Raw genomic sequence first — 18,510 nt, 5'->3', positions numbered from 1 at the left:
TAGCAGAATTTCCCTTTAGGTGCATTACCTTGATACACAGCTAATTGTCAGCCTTCAGTCACGATAGGGGCTGATGAACACCCTGCAAATGCAATGAATGTGGTAATGCCAGACCCTTCTAAAGTAGAGCAAGTTCTTTTGTCTGACCTATGCCTGCATCACACATCCTGGGTTGCCCATCTGTAAATGCTTAGGATTCTGCAATATCGCTACTGCAAACTACTTTGGTATATTTGTACAAACTGTTAATTTTGTCTAAGTTCCCAGGTTCTTTCCTAGGCTCCCTGCTTGTACCACGTGGTAAAATATTCAGTCGATATCGTAAAAGTTTCCCCTAAGCTCACACTTTTTTCTCCAGTGTTATGCTTTTCACTAATTATGGTATATCATGAGAGTTTAAAAACCATATAATGGGATTTTTTGGACCTGTCAGCAGATAAATAAACACATGGATACATAATTATTTATAAAAGTTTAGGCACTATAGCTGGGCAGACTCTGTTAAATCATACAAATTAACCCCAGCTATTCCTGGCCTGTGCCCCTCCACGTGGCCCCTTACCTCTCTCACTCTCTCAGACCCAGCACCTCTTCCTTTCTGATTCATGCTGGCAAATCCTCCCAAGTCTGTTTCTTTTCCTAGAGACCCTCTCTCATCCTGGAAGTCCTGCTTTCCTTTTCCTGTCCAGCTATTGGCTGTCAGATCTCTATTAAGCCTATCAGTGAGTTAGAAAATTGTATGTTTAAAAAATACTGAGGTAGATGATAAACCATAAGAATAACAAAACCAAAATCTGGCCAGTACTCAGCTCTTTGTGGTATAGCAATCAACAATTGAATAATACAAAGACAGCCTTCACACAAAGTACAGAAATGTTACCTCAACAAAATTGTCATGTACTTACCTGTCAGCTCCATTAGGTAGGAACATTGACACTCATCACTGTATCCATAGTATCTGGTACCCAAATATCTATTAAACTGAACTGAAATGCTTAATTAGACATTTAAAGAATATTTTCATTTTATGTGAATTGGTGTTTTGCCTGTATGTATGTCTGTGTGAGGGTGTCAGATCCCCTGCAACACGAGTTACAGACAGTTGTGCACTACCATGTGGGTGCTAGGAATTGAACCAGAGTCCTCTGGAAGAGCAGCCAGTGCTCTTATCCTCTGAGCCATCTCTCCAGCCCCCTAATTAGGCATTTGAACATGCTATCATGAAGATCGTGACTGAGGCCCCCAGCAAGTAGCTATAGTGAACTATGAGAAGTATTGCTAGAAGCAAGAATTTTCAACCTTTCTCCAAGGTGAAAAAAAAAAATCAGGGAACACTTCACATTAGATGAAAATAAGTGTGGTTGCAGACTCACACCTATGTCAACCCACAAAATAAAAAGATAGGCACCAAAAAGTAATGCTAGCCCAACAGATCACTTATTAAAAAATTAAAAGTAATAAAGTGGAACCACTACCTGAGTGCATGGCTCCCTAATCTGGAGTAATAGCTAACTAGTCTTATTTATTCTCCGTGCTCTGAAGTTGAAGGATACAGTAGACAGAGGCATTACTCAAAAGTATGCAACAGGCCACATATGCAGTATCTACTATTCAAACTACAGTGTCTTCAGTTTTCATCTCTCACCTCTGTCCCAAATAACTCTGTTACTTTTCCCTTCACGGAGTTAAGCCCTTAGGACTCTATTTATACCTTATCCCCAGATAAAAAGACTCAACTTTTTAACATCAAGATTTCTGTTCTCGGCGTCTCAAGACAGTAATGGAAGTGGGCTTTGTTTGAGATGGCATAGTGCTGTATTCCTGTGTAGCTCAGGGTGACCTGGTAATCATTAGTCTAGGCTGGGCTATACCTCTGATAAGTCTCTCTGCTCAGCTACCGAAGTCCTTGAATTTTAGGCCTGCATCATCACATCTAGCTAAAAATGAGAATTTGCATTTTAACCCTTCCCCAGGGCAATTCCCATCTTTGTTGTGTTCAGTGTTTTTTTGGTGTCATCCAGTGTAAGGTTTTGCTAATAAGGGTGATATAGCAGAGGCTAAGGAAGTAGAACCGATTGGAAAGATTACAAGGATTAGATGTGGCTTTATTGGAGGAAGTGTGTTACAGGGAGTGGGCTTTGAGGTTTCAGAAGCCCAGTCAGTCTCTCTCCCTCTCTCCCTCTAATGCCCCTAGTTATCCCTGCACACCCTGCCCCACTTGTGGATCAGGACATAGCTCTGAGGTATATCCTTCTTCAGCACCAGGCCAGTCTTGCTGCCATGCTTCCTGTCCTGACGACAGTGGACCAAGCTGAAACTGTGAGCAAGCCCCCAATTAAATGCCTTTTTTTTTTTTTTTTTTTTTTTTTTTTAGAGCTTGCGTGTCATGGTGTCTCTTCTCAGCAACAGAACAGTGACTAAGACAGATCTATTTAAAAAATCCTCTATAAGCCTTTAATGTTAGATTTTGAAATAAACAACATCAGAAAATTGTACAAATGTAATTCTAAGTAAGAAGCAGGTCAAAGAACATATATATACAACAATCTCAGTTTTTTTTAAAAATCCAATATACATATATACATACCCATAGGTGAGAGATAGTAAAATGTTAACAGTAGTGAATGTCTGGCATTTCCAAACAAAGGGGCAGTGATGGATGGGTTTATTTCATGAAATCGTTTCCTGTATTTCTGAATTTTCTGTAATGGGTCTGTAATACTAGTGTAAAGTATCATGTGAAGATATAGAGAAAGTGATGGTTTTAAAAACACCTGATTACTTTCAATGCAAACCAAGTCCACAGTGTTTGTATTTACTCATTTTCGTCTTCACTGTCAAAAGAAAGGAGACTGCTATTTTTTATTTGCTTTTGTGAGTTCTTTCTAACTGAACTTGGCTTATTTACATCATCCTCATTTGTTTTCTTCTTTTTGGAGCTTGCTGTTAAACCTGAACACTTTTCATCTGAAGAACGCTTAACTGGTTTTCGATACACGATTCTTCCATCAGCTGGAGGTGGTTCTTCATCTGTGACAAAAAAGATCAATTGAAGCATTTTTTTCCTCTCTATTTTGCTGTTAACAAAGAGTCAAATGGCAAGAAAGTCTTATTCTGTACTTAATGATGTCCTTGAATCAATTCAGTCTGGTCTTCTCTTTGCTTTCAGTTATGCCCCACCCAGCACATACAGTCACCCAATACAAACTCACTACAGTTTTCTGTAACATTATTCCCCATTTGGTTACAGTGAAGATGTACAGCATGCATGCATGCTCTACTATTGAGCTGTATCCCCAGCTCATCGGGTTGTCTTTTTGAGTTGTGTTTGGAACCATAGTATTTCTGCAGAAAGCAATGTAATAGGTGTTCAGGAACAATGCAATACATAACACAGTATACTTCAGGCACTAATTAATTCACAGATCTCTGTGGACTGCTAAGCTTATTTTAGTAATAGGAAACTTTATATATACAGTGCACTAAGGTTGTTCTACTTATTTTCTATTTCACTGAAGGGACACTTGAGGCTCAGAGGTAAAAGAAATCACTTGCTCAAGGTTACACATTTGGTACAAAAGCCAATGCTTGAACCAAAGGCTTTCTTCAAACCATTCTATTCAATTAAAAAAATTATATTATTTTATGACATACCTGCTTTGGCAGCCTTTATTTCTGCTTTAATTTTCATGACCTCTTCAGCTGTTAGGTCTCCCTTTTTTAAAACTACTACTTGAGGCTGTTCATCTTCTTTGTCACTGTGACTGCCATCTTCATCTGGGAGCTGAGGCTGGATTTTCTACAGAAAATGTTTAGGTTGATAATCTTTAACCAAACACTGCCACTGTGAGCAGCTGTTATTATTAAAGTGAAATGGGCAGGGCAGTGGTGGTGCAGGCCATTATTCCCAGCACTTGGGAGGCAGAGGCAGTCGGATCTCTGTGAGTCTGAGGCCAACCTGGTCTACAGAGTGAGTTCCAGGCCAGCTATGACTACAAAGAGAAACCCTGTCTTCAAAACAAAACAAAACAAACAAAACAAGAACAAAAGCAAAATGGGTAACTATTCTTGAAATGAATAGAAAATAAAATTTTAATGAACTCCAAAGGGCTTATTTTCACTACACCAGAAAACAGATCTACCTGCTAGTTACCCTGGAAAACTTCTCCAGTGGGATTCACTTCTATCTAGCCTGTTCAGAGAAGTGCCATACTATCTTGCTTCCTTGTTTCTAATCCATATTTTTCATTCCTGTCTTGTCTGGATTTGATAAAAAAAAAAAAACCAAACCACCAATTTGTACTCACTGTACAAATGTAACAATTATATTTTGTCAGCTACATAAAAATGCTACTTTTTAACTAAAAAAAAGGTTTTGCATAAATACTTTGAAATACAGAATTACCTCATTTTTCAAGCTACTGTCTAATATTTAATTTTGGGCAGTCATATGTGAAATACCCTGCATGACTTGGCCTTTGCCCACTACTATATTCTATCCCATATCACTTTCACACCTTCTAGAGTCTAGACTCTCAACTAACTTTGAGTACTTAACAGTCCACTATGACCTTATCCACACCATTGCCTTCTTTGTTTCTCAAACTGTGCCTAGGAAGCCCCAGGCCAACTCTTACTCAAGAAGCTCGCCCTCAAACCTAAAGAGTCCCTCGATGCGTTTTTGAAGATAACTGCATGTCCTCTTGTGTGACATATGCATAGCTTTTAGGCAGCAAGAACGACTTTGTTTTCAACGTTATCTTTATTAGACAAACTCCTTTAAGAAGTACAGTTTCATTTCCCTATCTTGTGACATACAGTCTGGAAAACAGCAGAGATTCTAGTAGTCCGGGATAATTCTCCCAAAGACTCCAGATTCGAGTCATTTAATCAAGGGGCTTTAATTTCCTTATCTGAAAAAAGGGGACGATGCTGTCAATCACCTTGCTCAGGTAAAATGAGATCCGCAAGTGAGAAAGAAAAGGACAGAGAAGCTGTCTTGAGTTGCTACTAAGGGCCAAATCGTTTTCAAGAACAGCACTCTGTGAGTAAGAACTCCCTGAGCGCGAGAGGCCAGACCTGGGGTCCGGCTGGTCGCGAGTGAGGGACCTGTCAGTTACACCGGCACCAAGGAGCCGGAAGTGGTGTGCAGACCGAGGGTCTGACACGGGGCGACTCCCCCGGGCTCACCTTGGTCTCTACGGTGGGCCCCTCCCTGTAGCCGACTCGCTCTTTGAAGCGGGACAGGAAGGCGGGCTCTGCGGGCCGTACATAGGACACTTGGTTCCGCTTGCTCATGGTGGGTCTGACCAACAATAGCGCTCCCCAGACTTGGCAGGGTACAAAGTGTCAGTCGCCCGCGCCGACTTCTGACGTAGCCGCGTTCGTGGCGTCATCCGACCACGCCCAGGAGGCGTGGTACGTGGGCGGCGCCAAATTCAAATCTGCGTCCATCTTGGCGGGAGGCCTGTGTCGGTCCTGGCGCTAGCGAATCCGGACTGTGGTCGCTATGGCCCCTGGCTCCAAATGTAAGTTACGATCCTGCCCGGTGAGCTCATCGCCGCTGGCAGATGCCGGTGCTACGGGGCATCACCCCTTAGGGCGCTCCGCGAGGGCGGTGGCGGCGCGCGCGGTGGGAACCGGAGTTCCTCACGGAGTGCGGGCGCCCCGCCACGGCCCTACACCCGCGCGCTCCTCTCAGTGCAGTGGACCCTGCTGTTTCCCTGCTGGCTTCTAGTGTCCTGAGGGCGGCCCTTGCGCTCTGCCCTTGCTGCTTGATTACACATTTCTGACTTTCTGGAAGGGAAGGGATTTGCGTTCCCTTCGGTGGCCTACCCTCAGAGGAGGGAACTTTAAAGCGAATTGCAACGATCTCTTTACAATAGCTCCCATTCTTCATCCAAGACTTCACGAATTCCTGAAAACAGAATTGTGTCTTAGTACAGAACCCTATAGATAACTGTGCTTTGTAAATTAAGTATACCAAGATTAGCTAATACTAAAATACGGAAGTTATAGCAATATACAGTAATAGTTATTTGAAAGTGGTCTTTGACATAGTGTCTTACTGTACTCGTCTTACTTTTCTCCTGTGAGATGCTATGGTGTCTACCTGCTGAGAGAAATGCTGTAGACAGTGTGACAGAGTTAGTATCCAAAAGTCACTCGAACACAAGCTTTGTGATAATAGCCACTTGATCTGATAACAGAAGGCTGAGGCTGTTCGGAGAGTGGTACTTATAGTGTGTATAAGGACCTGGCTAAAGAGAGTTGTGTAGCGTGAGGCTTCATCATGCTTCTGAGAATAGAAGGCTGCTTGAGGCCGGCCTTTATACTGAGACCTTGTTTCAACAAAACAAAACAAAACCAAAAGCATAAAGACTTAGAAACTGTTGCATTCTGAATTTTCTATTTACTTGTTTTAGACTGTGGCTGATGGCTGAGGGAGAAACATAGAAAAAAGAAGTCCAGATTATGAGTAGACATATATATATTTGTAATAAATATATTATATATAAATCTAAAGAGACTGATTTAATCCCCCACCTCCAGTGTATATGAGTGCCACCTCTTATATTGCCTAATACTGTAAGCTATCTTTCTTAAATTGTTTTTAATTATTGGTGTGCATGTGTGTATATATGTGTGCATGGGTGCCAGTGTTGCTTGTATAGATGTACACACATAGGTGAAGATGCCCTTGGAGTGATTGGACACTCTAGAGCTGGCATTATGGGTGACTGAGCTTCTGAATATGGGTGCTGGCATCTGTTTTTTGTTTGCTTCTTTGTTTTTAGACTGATGATAAGATTTGAGAATAAAATGAGATGCTTGAGAAAATTGTGAAATTATACATCTGAATTTTACAATCGTGTTCATGTTCGTAGCTCTTTGTCAGTTGTAATTGTTTGCTGATGAGTTGTTTTATTAACCCCTTAAGTCTATTAGACCATTATCTGAACAACCATGTGTGATCTCCTTCTCTATTTAGAGTAGCCTTTTCCTCAACCGCTTCAGTAGGAAGAGAATTCAGGCGTTCAGTGCTCATCCTGGTTTGTGAATCGTCATAGTGTTATAGTTCTTCTTAAAGCCAGGGTCTCACATAATCCAGGCTGGTTTTAAGATTTCTGTGAAGTCAGGCAGGGCCTGGAACTTCTGATCCTCCCAAGTGCTGGGGACAGTTGTATTCGTGCCATGAGTAATTCCGTCCGCCTCAGCTGGTACTCTGATTTCTGTCATCACTGATCAGTTGTCTCTCTTCTTGAAGCACATGCGCATGGCACTTAGATTCTTTTGCTTGTTGTGGTGACTGTTGTGAAGCTCTGTGCCTGTGGGCATCCGTGATAGGCAGCAGCAGCCATCATGGCTGTTTAGTGTTGTAGTAGGTCAGCGCGTTATAGTTTGTTCTCCTTTTAATTGCCATTTAGTTCGCTCTCTCTTTTTGAACTTGAGGTTTCTAAGTTGAATTATCATGAATAAAACATCTGCACATAGTGTTTGACATGTTTTTAGGTAGTCACAAAAATGACCTCAAAGTTGAAAAAAAATTACAGTGAATGTATACAGAGGATTTCCTTGTAATGTCACACTTTTTTTTTGTTTGTTTTGTTTTGTTGGTTTTGTTTTTTGTTTTTTTGTTTTTCGAGACAGGGTTTCTCTGTCTAGTCCTGGCTGTCCTGGAACTCACTCTGTAGACCAGTAATGTCACACTTTTATGATAGCCACATAATAAGACTTTGTATTTTAACCTTGTCAACAGGTAGTATAATGGAGATGGCTGATGTTAGGAAAGATGAATCTAGAATGCCTGCCTGCAAGTCCTAGCATTTCTCAATACATCTTTTCAGGTTTCAGTTAGGAATTGTACCAGAACTTTCTACTTTTCTTTGAAATTTGTTTGCTTGTTTGTTTGTTTGTTGAGACAAGATCTCTCTGTGTAGTCCTCCATGTCCTGGTACTTGGTTTATAAACCAAGCTGGCCTCTAACTCGTAGATCCTCCCTTCCTCTGCCTCTGAAGTGATGGATTTTAAGACATGCACAACAGGTCTCCTCCCTGAAAATTTTCACTGTTGGGGTGGAGGGTTAAACGTTTTCTTTTATGGATCTTTGTAACTCAACAAAAACATGTACACACATGCCTGTTTGTTAGGGTAACATTTTTGTATATTGTAAAGGTGTGTCCTGCCTTTCCTTTCCTGCCTAGCTGTAGGACACCAGCTGTTTATTAAAGCCAATCAGAGAATGCCTTAGGCAAGTGAGGAAGGACAGAGACAACACTACACAGCATACAGAAATATTATCCCACCTTATCCCCCTTTAATCTGATCACCTGAGGAGAGCTCTGGAGAGCCAGAGCTTGTTCTCTTCCTGCGCTTCTTCAGTTTTTGTCCCACGGATTCTAGCTGCATTTACTTTTCTAAACTCTGAACCGTTTCTCCTCAGCTCAGCCAGATAAGCAAGCTCTCTGTGGTCTTTCCCACTTTTCCTGTGGCTGGTGATCCAAGCGCCCACTGCCTTTGCTTCCTTCCTTCAGGATCACTTTACTTTGTTGTCTGTTGTCCAGTGTTGAGAACTCGTTGCGTGCTTTTGGTCCAGTTTCCTGTTACTTAAGACAAGTAAGTAAATGCAGCCCTTGCTACTCCAGCATGGCTGATTGAAAGCAATTTGAAATTGAAATCAAATAGAAAGCAAATTGAAACAGATTGAACTCCTTCTGTTCCTAAGGACATGCAAAAACATGATGAGCTCAGGTTTCAGAACACAAAACTGTTATATATATATAACATATACATCTATATAGTATATATGTATTTCTTTATCATCAGCATTTGAGAGGACTGTGAAAGGGGCTGTAGGGCTGTGGGTGGGGTGGTTTGGTAGGCTTGTCTGTTTTCTGCTTCACAGGTATTGATTTAAGGTATAGATGGAAGTATAATCTCCAGAAATCAAGTTCTGTTACGACATTTTGCTTTTATTTTTTCTCTTTTTTTTGAAATTTTTATTAGATATTTTCTTTATTTACATTTCAAATGTTATCTTCTTTCCTAGTTTCCCCTCTGAAAATCCCCTATCTTATCCCCCCTCCCCCTGCTTCTTGAGGGTGCTTCCCCACCCATCCACCCACTCCAGCTTCCCCACCCTGGCATTCCCCTACACTGGGGCATCTAGCCTTCACAGGACCAAGGGCCTCTTCTCCCATTGATGTCCAACAAGGCCATCCTCTGCGACATATGTGGCTGGAGCCATGGGTCCCTCCATGTGTACTCTTTGGTTGGTGGTTTAGTCCCTGGGAGCTCGGGGGGCGGGGGGAAGGGGTTGGTTGGTTCATATTGTTGTTCCTCCTATGGGACTGCAAACCCCTTCAGCTCTTTTAGTCCTTTCTCTAACTCCTCCATTGGGGACCCTGTGCTAAGTCCAATGGTTGGCTGTGAGCATCCACCTCTTTATCTGTCAGGCTCTGGCAGAGCCTCTCAGGAGACAGCTGTATCAGGCTCCTGTCAGCAAGCACTCTCGGCATCCACGATAGTGTCAAGGTTTGGTAACTGTATGTAGGATGGATCCCCAGGTGGGGCAGTCTTTGGATGGCCTTTCCTTCAGTCTCTACTCCACACTTTGTCCCTGTAACTCCTCCCATGGGTATTTTGTTCCCCCTTCTAAGAAAGACTGAAGTGTCCACACTTTCGTCTTCCTTCTTAGCTTCATGTGAATTGTATCTTGGGTATTCCGAGCTTTTGGGCTAATATCAACTTACCAATGAGTGTATACCATATGTGTTTTTTTTTGTGATTGGGTAACCTCACTCAGGATGATATTTTCTAGTTCCATCCGTTTGCCTAAGAATTTCATGAAGTCATTGTTTTTAATGGCTGAGTAGAACTCCATTGTGTAAATGTACCATGTTTTCTGTATCCATTCCTCTGTTGAAGGGCATCTGGGTTCTTTCCAGCTTCTGGGTAACATAAATAAGGCTGCTATGAGCGTAGTGGAGCATGTGCCCTTGTTATACGTTGGAGCATCTTTTGGATATATGCCCAGGAGTGGTTTAGCTGGATCTCCTCAGGTAATACTATATCCAGCTTGCAATCTCACCAACAATGGAGGAGTGTTCCTCTTTCTCCACATCCTCGTCAGCATCTGCTGTCACCTGAGTTTTTGATCTTAGCCATTCTGACTGGTGTGAATTGAAATCTCAGGGTTGTTTTGATTTGGATTTCCCTAATGACTAAGGATGTTAAACATTTCTTTAGGTGCTTCTCAGCCATTCTGTATTCCTCAGTTGAGAATTCTTTGTTTAGCTCTATACCCCATTTTCAAATAAGGATTATTTGGTTCTCTAGAGTCTAACATCTTGAGTTCTTTATATATATTGGATATTAGCCCTCTATCAGATGTAGGGTTGGTAAAGATCTTTTCCCAATCTGTTGGTTGCCGTTTTGTCCTATTGGCAGTGTCCTTTGCCTTATGGATGCTTTGCACTTTTATGAGGTCCCATTTGTCAATTCTTGATCTTAGAGCATAAACCATTGGTGTTCTGTTCAGGAAAATCTCCCCTGTGTCCATGTGCTCGAGGCTTTTTTCCACTTTCTCTTCTATTAGTTTCAGTGTATCTGGTTTTATGTGGAGGTCCTTGATCCACTTGGACTTGAGTTTTGTACAAGGAGATAAGAATGGATCCATTTGCATTCTTCTACATGCTGACCTCCAGTTGAACCATCACCATTTGTTGAAAACACTGTCTTTTTTCCATTGGATGGTTTAGCTCCTTTTTCAAAGATCAAGTGACCATAGGTGTATGGGTTCATTTCTGGATCTTCAATTCTATTCCATTGATCTACCCGCCTGTCCCTGTACCAATACCATGCAGTTTTGTTTTTGTTTTTTTTTTTAATCATTATTGCTCTGTAATACAACTTGGGATGGTGATTCCCCTAGAAGTTCTTTTATTGTTGAGAATAGTTTTTGCTATCCTTTTTTTTTTTTTTTTTAGATGAATTTGGAAATTGGTCTTTCTAACTCTATGAGGAATTGCGTTGGAATTTTTATAGTTATTGCATTGAAACTATAGATTGCTTTTGGCAAGGTGGCCATTTTTACTATATTAATTCTGCCAATCCATGAGCATGGGAGACCTTTCTATCTTCTGAGATCTTTGATTTCTTTCTTCAGAGACTTGAAGTTCTTGTCATACAGATCTTTCACTTTGAGTCACACCAAAGTATTTTATATTATTTGTGACTATTGTGAAGGGTGTCGTTTCCCTAATTTCTTTCTCAGCCTGTTTATCCTTTGAGTAGAGGAAGGCTACTGATTTGTTTGAGTTAATTTTATATCCAGCCACTTTGCTGAAGTTGTTTATCAGATTTAGGAATTCTCTGGTGGAATTTTTGGGGTCTCTTAAGTATATTGTCATATCATCTACAAATAGTGATATTTTGACTTCTTCCTTTTCAATTTGTATCCCTTTGACCTCCTTTTGTTGTCTGATTGCTCTGGCTAGGACTTCAGTACTGTATCGAATAGGTAGGGAGAGAGTGGGCAGCCTTGTCTAGTCCCCGATTTTAGTGGAATTGCTTCAAGTTTCTCTCCATTTAATTTGATGTTGGCTACTGGTTTACTGTGTATTGCTTTTACTATGTTTGGATATGGGCGTAGAATTCCTGATCTTTTCAAGACTTTTATCATGAAGGGGTGTTGAATTTTGTCAAATGCTTTCTCAGCATCTAATGAAATGATCATGTGATTTTTTTCTTTGAGTTTGTTTATGTAGTGGATTATGTTGATGGATTTCCATATATTGGATTCCATATATATCCCTGCATCCCTGGGATGAAGCCTACTTGATCATGATGGATTATCATTTTGATGTATTCTTTCTTGGATTTGGTTTGTGAGAGTTTTATTGACTATTTTTGCATCGATATTCATAAGGGAAACTGGTCAGAAGTTCTCTTTCATTGTTGTGTCTTTGTGTGGTTTAGATATAAGCGTAATTGTGGCTTCATAGAATGAATTGGGTAGTGTTCCTTCTGTTTCTATTTTGTGGAATAGTTTGAAAAGTATTGGTATTAGGTCTTCTTTGAAGGTCTGATAGAATTCTGCACTAAACCCATTTGTTCGTGGGCTCTTTTTGGTTGGGAGACTATTAATGACTGTTTCTATTTCTTTACGGGTTGTGGGACTGTTTAGATGGTTTATCTGATCCTGATTTAACTTTGGCACCTGGTATCTGTCTAGAAAATTATCTATTTTAGAGTTTTGTTGAGTATAGGCTTTTGTAGTAGGATCTGATGATTTTTTGGATTTCTTCAGCTTCTGTTGTTATAGCTCCCTTTTCATTTCTGATTTTGTTAATTTGGATACTGTCTCTGTGCCCTCTGGTTAGTCTGGCTAAGGGTTTATCTATCTTGTTGATTTTTCTCAAAGAACCAGCTCCTAGTTTTGTTGATTCTTTGTATAGTTCTTTTTGTTTCTACTTGGTTGATTTCAGCCCTGAGTTTGATTATTCCCTTCCATCTACTCCTCTTGGGTGTATTTGCTCTTTTTGTTCTAGAGCTTTCAGATGTGCTGTTGAGCTGCTAGTGTGTGCTCTCTCCAGTTTCTCCACTCAGAGCTATGAATTTTCCTCTGAGCACTGCTTTCATTGAGTTCCATAAGTTTTGGTATGACGAGCCTTCATTTTCATTAAATTCTAAAAAGTCTTTCATTTCTTTATTTCTTCCTTGACCAAGTTATCATTGATTAGAGCATTGTTCAACTTCCATGTGTATGTGCACTTTCCATTGTTTTTTGCTGTTATTGAAGACCAGCCTTAGCCTGTGGTGATCTGATAGGATGCAAGGGATGATTTTAATCTTCTTGTATCTGTTGAAAACTGTTTTTTGACCCTTTATATGGTCAGTTTTGGAGAAGGTACCATGAGGTACTGAGAAGAAGGTATATTCTTTTGTTTTGGGATGAAATGTTCTATAAATATCTGCTAAATCCATTTGGTTTATAAATTCTCTTAGTTTCACAGTGTCTCTGTTTAGTTTCTGTTTCCATGATCTGATGAGAGTGGGGTGTTGAAATCCCCCACTATTATTGTGTGAGATGCAATGTGTGTTTTAAGGTTTAGTAACGTTTCTTTGATGAATGTGGGTGCCCTTGCATTTGGAGCATAGATGTTCAGAATTGAGAGTTCATCTTGATAGATTTTTTTTCTCTGATGAGTATAAAGTGTCCTTCTTTACCTTTTGGTTGAAAGTTGATTTTATTAGATATAAGAATGGCTACTTCAGCTTGTTTCTTGGGACCATTTGCTTGGAAAATTTTTTTCCAGCCTTTTACTCTGAGGTAGTATGTGTCTTTGTCACTGAGGTATGTTTCCTGTATGTAGCAAAATGTTGGGTCCTGTTGATGTATCCAGCCTATTAGTCTATGTCTTTTTTTATTAGGGAATTGAGTCTATTGATATTAAGAGATATTAAGGAAAAGTGATTGTTGCTTCCTGTTATTTTTGTTGTTAGAGGTGGAATTATGTTTGTGTGGCTATCTTCTTTTTGGATTTTTAAGATTATTTTCTTGCTTTTTCTGGAGTGTAGTTTCCCTCCTTGTGTTGGAGTTTTCTGTTTATTATCCTTTGTAGGACTGAATTTGTGGAAAGATATTGTGATTTGGTTTTGTCATGGAATATCTTGGTTTCTTCATCTGTGGAAATTGAGAGTTTCACTGGGTATAGTAGCTGGGCTGGCATTTGTGTTCTCTTAAGGTCTGTATGACATCTGCCCAGGACCTTCTGGCTTTTAGAGTTTCTGGTGAGAAGTCTGGTGTAATTCTGATAGGTCTGCCTTTATATGTTATTTGACCTTTTTCCCTTACCACTTTTAATATTCTTTCTTTGTTTTGTGCATTTGGTGTTTTGACTATTATGTGACGGGAGGAATTTCTTTTCTGGTCTAGTCTATTTGGAGTTCTATAGGCTTCTTGTATGTTCATGGGCATCTCTTTCTTTAGGTTAGGAAAGTTTTCTTCTTTCTGTAATTTCGTTGAAGATATTTACTGGCCCTTTAAGTTGTGAAACTTAAACATATTATCCTTATGTTTCATCTTGGGCTTCCTGTATGTTTTGGGTTATGTCGGGGACAGCCCTGCTTATACACTGAAGGCCTAAAACACTGCCTTATATACAGTTATATACACTGCCTTTTTGTGTATATAACCCCTGTGTGAAAAAAGTAAAATCGGTGATTTGATCAGACTATATATAGACAGATCGCCATTTTTTGTGTCCGCCTGTTTCCCTCATCTTCTCTTTCAGGTGACCTCCCCGGACTCCTGTTTAATGCCCTGCTGGACAGGATAGGGTTAGGAGCTTTTTCCATTTTCCATTTTCTTTGACTGTTGGATCATTTTCTATGGTATCTTCTGCAGTTGAGATTCTCTCTTCTATCTCTTGTATTCTGTTGGTGATGCTTGCATCTATGACTCCTGATCTCTTTCCTAGGTTTTCTATCTCCAGAATTGTCTGCCTTTGTGATTTCTTTATTGTTTCTATTTCCATTTTTATATCCTGGATAGTTTTGTTCAATTTCTTCACCTGTTTGGTTGTATTTTCCTGTAATTCTTTAAGGGATTTTTGTTTCCTCTTTAAGGGCTTCTACCTGTTTCCCTGTGTTCTCCTGTATTTCTTTAAGAGAGTTATTTATGTCCTTCTTAAAGTCCTCTATCATCATCTTGAAATGTGATTTCAAATCTGAATCTTGCTTTTCTGGCGTGTTGGGGTATCCAGGACTTGCTGTGGTGAGAGAACTGGGTTCTGATGATGCCAAGTAGCCTTGGTTTCTATTGGTAACATTCTTGTGCTTTCCTCTCACCATCTGGTTATCTTTGGTGTTAGTTGGTCTTGCTGTCTCTGACTGGAGCTTGTCTTGCTTTTAATTTTTTTTTTTTGAGACAGGATTTTTCTGTGTAGCCCTGGCTGTCCTGGAGCTCACTCTGTAGACCAGGCTGGCCTCGAACTCAGAAATCCACCTGCCTCTGCCTCCCAAGTGCTGGGATTAAAGGCGTGCGCCACCACCACCTGACTGCTTTTAATTTTTGTGTAAGCAGAATGGAGTGTTATTATGTCCTAGTCGTGATCATCAGAGATATTGTGTGTTTACTATGAACCAGGCACTCCTTTAGGTATGCTTTATAAAGTGGAAGAATAATACTTATTATCATAGTAACAATAATAGGTTCTTCAAAGATGAACAGAGCCAAGAAAGGGCACCGAGAGATACAATGCATGAGGTGGGATAGCAAAGAGGCTGGCAGTTTGTGTCTGTGGGCTCCACATCTGCTCATCTGTACACAGGAAATATTCAGGCTAAAATTTATTCATCTGTATAGAATATGCACAGAGTTGTTTTTATTTTCTAAATAATACAACTGCTTACTTGATAACTTTCATACCGTATTAGGTAGCATAAGTAATCTGGAGATCTTTTGACATATTCAAGAGGATGTGTATGGAATGACAACCATTTTATATAAGGGAGTTTAACATCCACAGATTTGTTTGGTATCTGGAGTCCTGAAGTAAATTTTCTGTTGCTAACAAAGGATTGATTATACATGCTGTTACATAGTGTGGTTGTGGAATGCCTTATTATATAAGATAATATTTGAGGGCTGGAAAGATGGCTTTATTTGATTAAGACACTTACCACCAAGCCTGACTACCTGAGTTCCATGCCCAGGACCCACATGGTAGAAGAAAAGAATGGACTTCTGTAAATCGTCTATATACACACAAAATAAATAGGTAGAGAAATAGAAAATTAGAGAAAAATTTAATAGATTAGATTTTTTAAAATTATGTTTTGCCTTCATGGTGTATGTGTATTTCTGTGTTGAAATGACTTGTTCACCTTTCTGACTCAATTTTCAGTTTTCTTCAATAGATGATTCTGTGTTTACTTTTTGCCTTCAGAAGTGTTTCTAGAGGTGTTATTCCCCCCACACCTGGTTCATCAGTTTCCAGGCTGCCGTCACACTGTCACTCTAGAAGTCCATCTCTAACCTCTTTATTTTGCCCCTCTTTTGCCTGCTAGGTCAACATGACAATTGATGGGGCAGTAAAGAAGGAGGAGACTTGTAATAGTCCACATAAAAAATAATTGTTTATTCCGTGGTGGTGGCAGTGGATTTTGAACCTAGAATCAAGTATTTACTCAAAGATTGTATGTGAAGAGTGAGGAAGAATGGAGTTGCGGTGGGGGCCAGCCCTGGCGGGCCTTTCTTTCCCGTTTGGTTCTTCTTGAGGCAGCGGAGGGGGAAGAGCATCAGCAGGGGTAAGACTTAGGATTGCTATATAACAATAAAACAGTTTCCTGTCTTAAATCTAAGTCAGTCATTTAGCTGTGGTAGCTAACCTGGCTGTCTGAGTTCCTCTGACAAGAGAAGCTGTTTAGCATCTCATCCTAAAACAGCAGGAGATTAAGTAAGGTAGTCTTTGATCTGTCTCTGCAGGAATTGTGAGGCTCTAACTTTCAGCCTGCTAATTGCTGGAAGAAAAAGGGACAGTTTGAAAAGTGATTTTGAAAAGTGGTGGTGCACGCCTTTAATCCAAGCACTTGGGAGGCAGAGGCAGGAGGATTTCTGAGTTCGAGGCCAGCCTGGTCTACAGAGTGAGTTCCAGGACAGCCAGAACTACACAGAGAAACCCTGTCTCGAAAAACCACAAAACAAACAAACAAACAAACAAACAAACAAAAAGTGATTTTAGTGATTACTTCTAAGTTGTAAAAAACTTCCTATGTAAGCTCTCTAAGAAAAGAGGGAAAAGGGCTTGTAAGAAAGGGAGGATAAGGGTCTAAGAAAAAAGGGGATAAGCGGAATCTATAAAAGCAGAGTAAGGAGAATGCAAGAAAGGGGGTGGGGGAGGGAATGAGCTCTCTTCTCTTTGTCCTCAGTACTTATACGTCTTTCAGAATACATGATGACATGGTAAAACGTTCATCACAAGTTTACACATAAATTCAAATTATAAATCAATTAAGTTTACAACAGAGAATGCTTACATGCATATCCATTAGGAGTAATCATCTGGCTAAACATCCATCACCTGTCACCAGCTTTGCAGGTTCATGGAGAGTTAAAAATCATAATTTATGTGACCAAGGTGTTAGTGAACTTTTGTATAGATAAACCCAGTCAGTATTTTATCCTCTGTCCTAGCACCTATGGTAAATCATTAGTTCCCTTTTTATGACCTTTGGTTAATGGTTTTACAACCTGTTAGAATGTGCTCTAAGTTGCAGAATGCCTGTTTACTATCTCAGAAGCAAGTATCTCATGACACTAAAGACTGGCAGAGTTCTCACTGCAGTTTTGACATCAGAAAGGATTTAATAACAGTGTTGTTAAAAGAGCTTAATAATGCTATAAATTTAGGAATTCTTACAGGATCATCATTAAAGATTAAGAAATCATCTATTTGTCTACATAGCATCATTCACTACAAGACAGTACATCTTCATTGTTCTGCAGAGATTTGCTCAAATGGATGGGCTAATACCTAGTGACTGCTGTATACATTTAATAATAACAGGAAAAGCATATTAATAGCAGGGATCTTTCCTAAAATGAATTTCTCCTGGGCTTTGCCTACCAGAGCAAAATCCGTCATAGATGATAATCCAAGGCGGACCATCTCAGGAAGATCACCTGCTAGTTTTTAGATCCTCCTGTGACGGCTCCTGACAGAATTGTTTTTAGGACTAGAGCAATGTCTCTGACAGATCTAATGGGCTAGTGTTGGCCACCAGTCTCTAGTGTGCCGACTGAATAGCCATGTGATACTGAAAACCAAAGAAAGGAGATTATTTAATATGACCTCACGTGACCTCAAACAGGTCTGCTGACTCCCAAGTCCCAGTTTACAGTCCTAACATTTAGTTTAGTTTTCATTAGAGGGTAAAAGATACTTATAACAAAGTCAAGGTCTGGTTCCATCCATTGGCCCATCTCGGTCTGAGTTCTAGCCTGTCCTACAGGGTGTTCTGACCACAGTTAGAATTTTGGAGTCTCCTTGGATACTCTTTGCTTTTTCCAGCACGAGACCCTTAGAAAAATTTTAAGATTTTAGAGGATGGAGGGGAAGAGGGAGACCATTGTCTTAGTAATCCGATAGCAGAAGTGTCTGTGATTATAGAATAAGACCAGATTCTGTGGTTTTAGGCCTGTGAAAAGAAAGATAGATTTGTCATTTGCTGAAATGAAGCAGTGTTACTGGGCTCCCAGGACTTGTGGCCAGATTGGTGTGTGGCCTGATTGTTGTGGTGAGGGTTTTTGCATTTATTTTTATCCTTATAAATTTCTTATCCTTTTTTTTTTTTCCTAGCTGAGTTACGGAATGTGACAAATTCTCATTGTAACCAGCCAAGGTAAGAAGACGTCTTGCTGATGAGCATGGAAAAATTAGGATATAGTCTGTCTGTAGTCCTTCCTTCCTTCTTTCCTCCTTCCTTCCCTTCCTCCCTCCCTCC

At 40.2% G+C, this 18,510-nt stretch overlaps 2 protein-coding genes across 2 annotated transcripts in view; one reads left to right on the top strand and one right to left on the bottom strand.

Annotated features, from left to right (window-relative positions):
- Positions 1-2,427: 2,427 nt before the first annotated feature.
- Positions 2,428-5,350, bottom strand: Kiaa1143 (KIAA1143 ortholog). The gene is made up of 3 exons (XM_028767387.1): positions 5,191-5,350; positions 3,655-3,799; positions 2,428-3,030 (listed from the first exon to the last, which is right to left on the bottom strand). The coding sequence occupies exons 1-3, from the start codon at positions 5,296-5,298 to the stop codon at positions 2,816-2,818; spliced, it is 468 nt and encodes a 155-aa protein (XP_028623220.1). The 5' UTR covers positions 5,299-5,350; the 3' UTR covers positions 2,428-2,815.
- Positions 5,351-5,465: 115 nt separating this feature from the next.
- Kif15 (kinesin family member 15) overlaps positions 5,466-18,510 on the top strand; it is a 72,681-nt gene continuing 59,636 nt past the window's right edge. Inside the window, exons 1-2 of the mRNA XM_028767326.1 lie at positions 5,466-5,528; positions 18,366-18,408. Of these exons, the coding sequence (XP_028623159.1) occupies positions 5,510-5,528; positions 18,366-18,408 (62 nt within the window). The 5' untranslated portion in view covers positions 5,466-5,509. The remainder of the gene's footprint in view (positions 5,529-18,365; positions 18,409-18,510) is intronic.

The sequence above is a fragment of the Grammomys surdaster genome, unplaced genomic scaffold (assembly GCF_004785775.1).
Source record: "Grammomys surdaster isolate TR1022 unplaced genomic scaffold, NIH_TR_1.0 172, whole genome shotgun sequence".
NCBI classification, from domain to species: domain Eukaryota; kingdom Metazoa; phylum Chordata; class Mammalia; order Rodentia; family Muridae; genus Grammomys; species Grammomys surdaster.
Note: the sequence above shows the minus strand (reverse complement) of the source record. Positions and strands in the feature narration are given on the sequence as shown.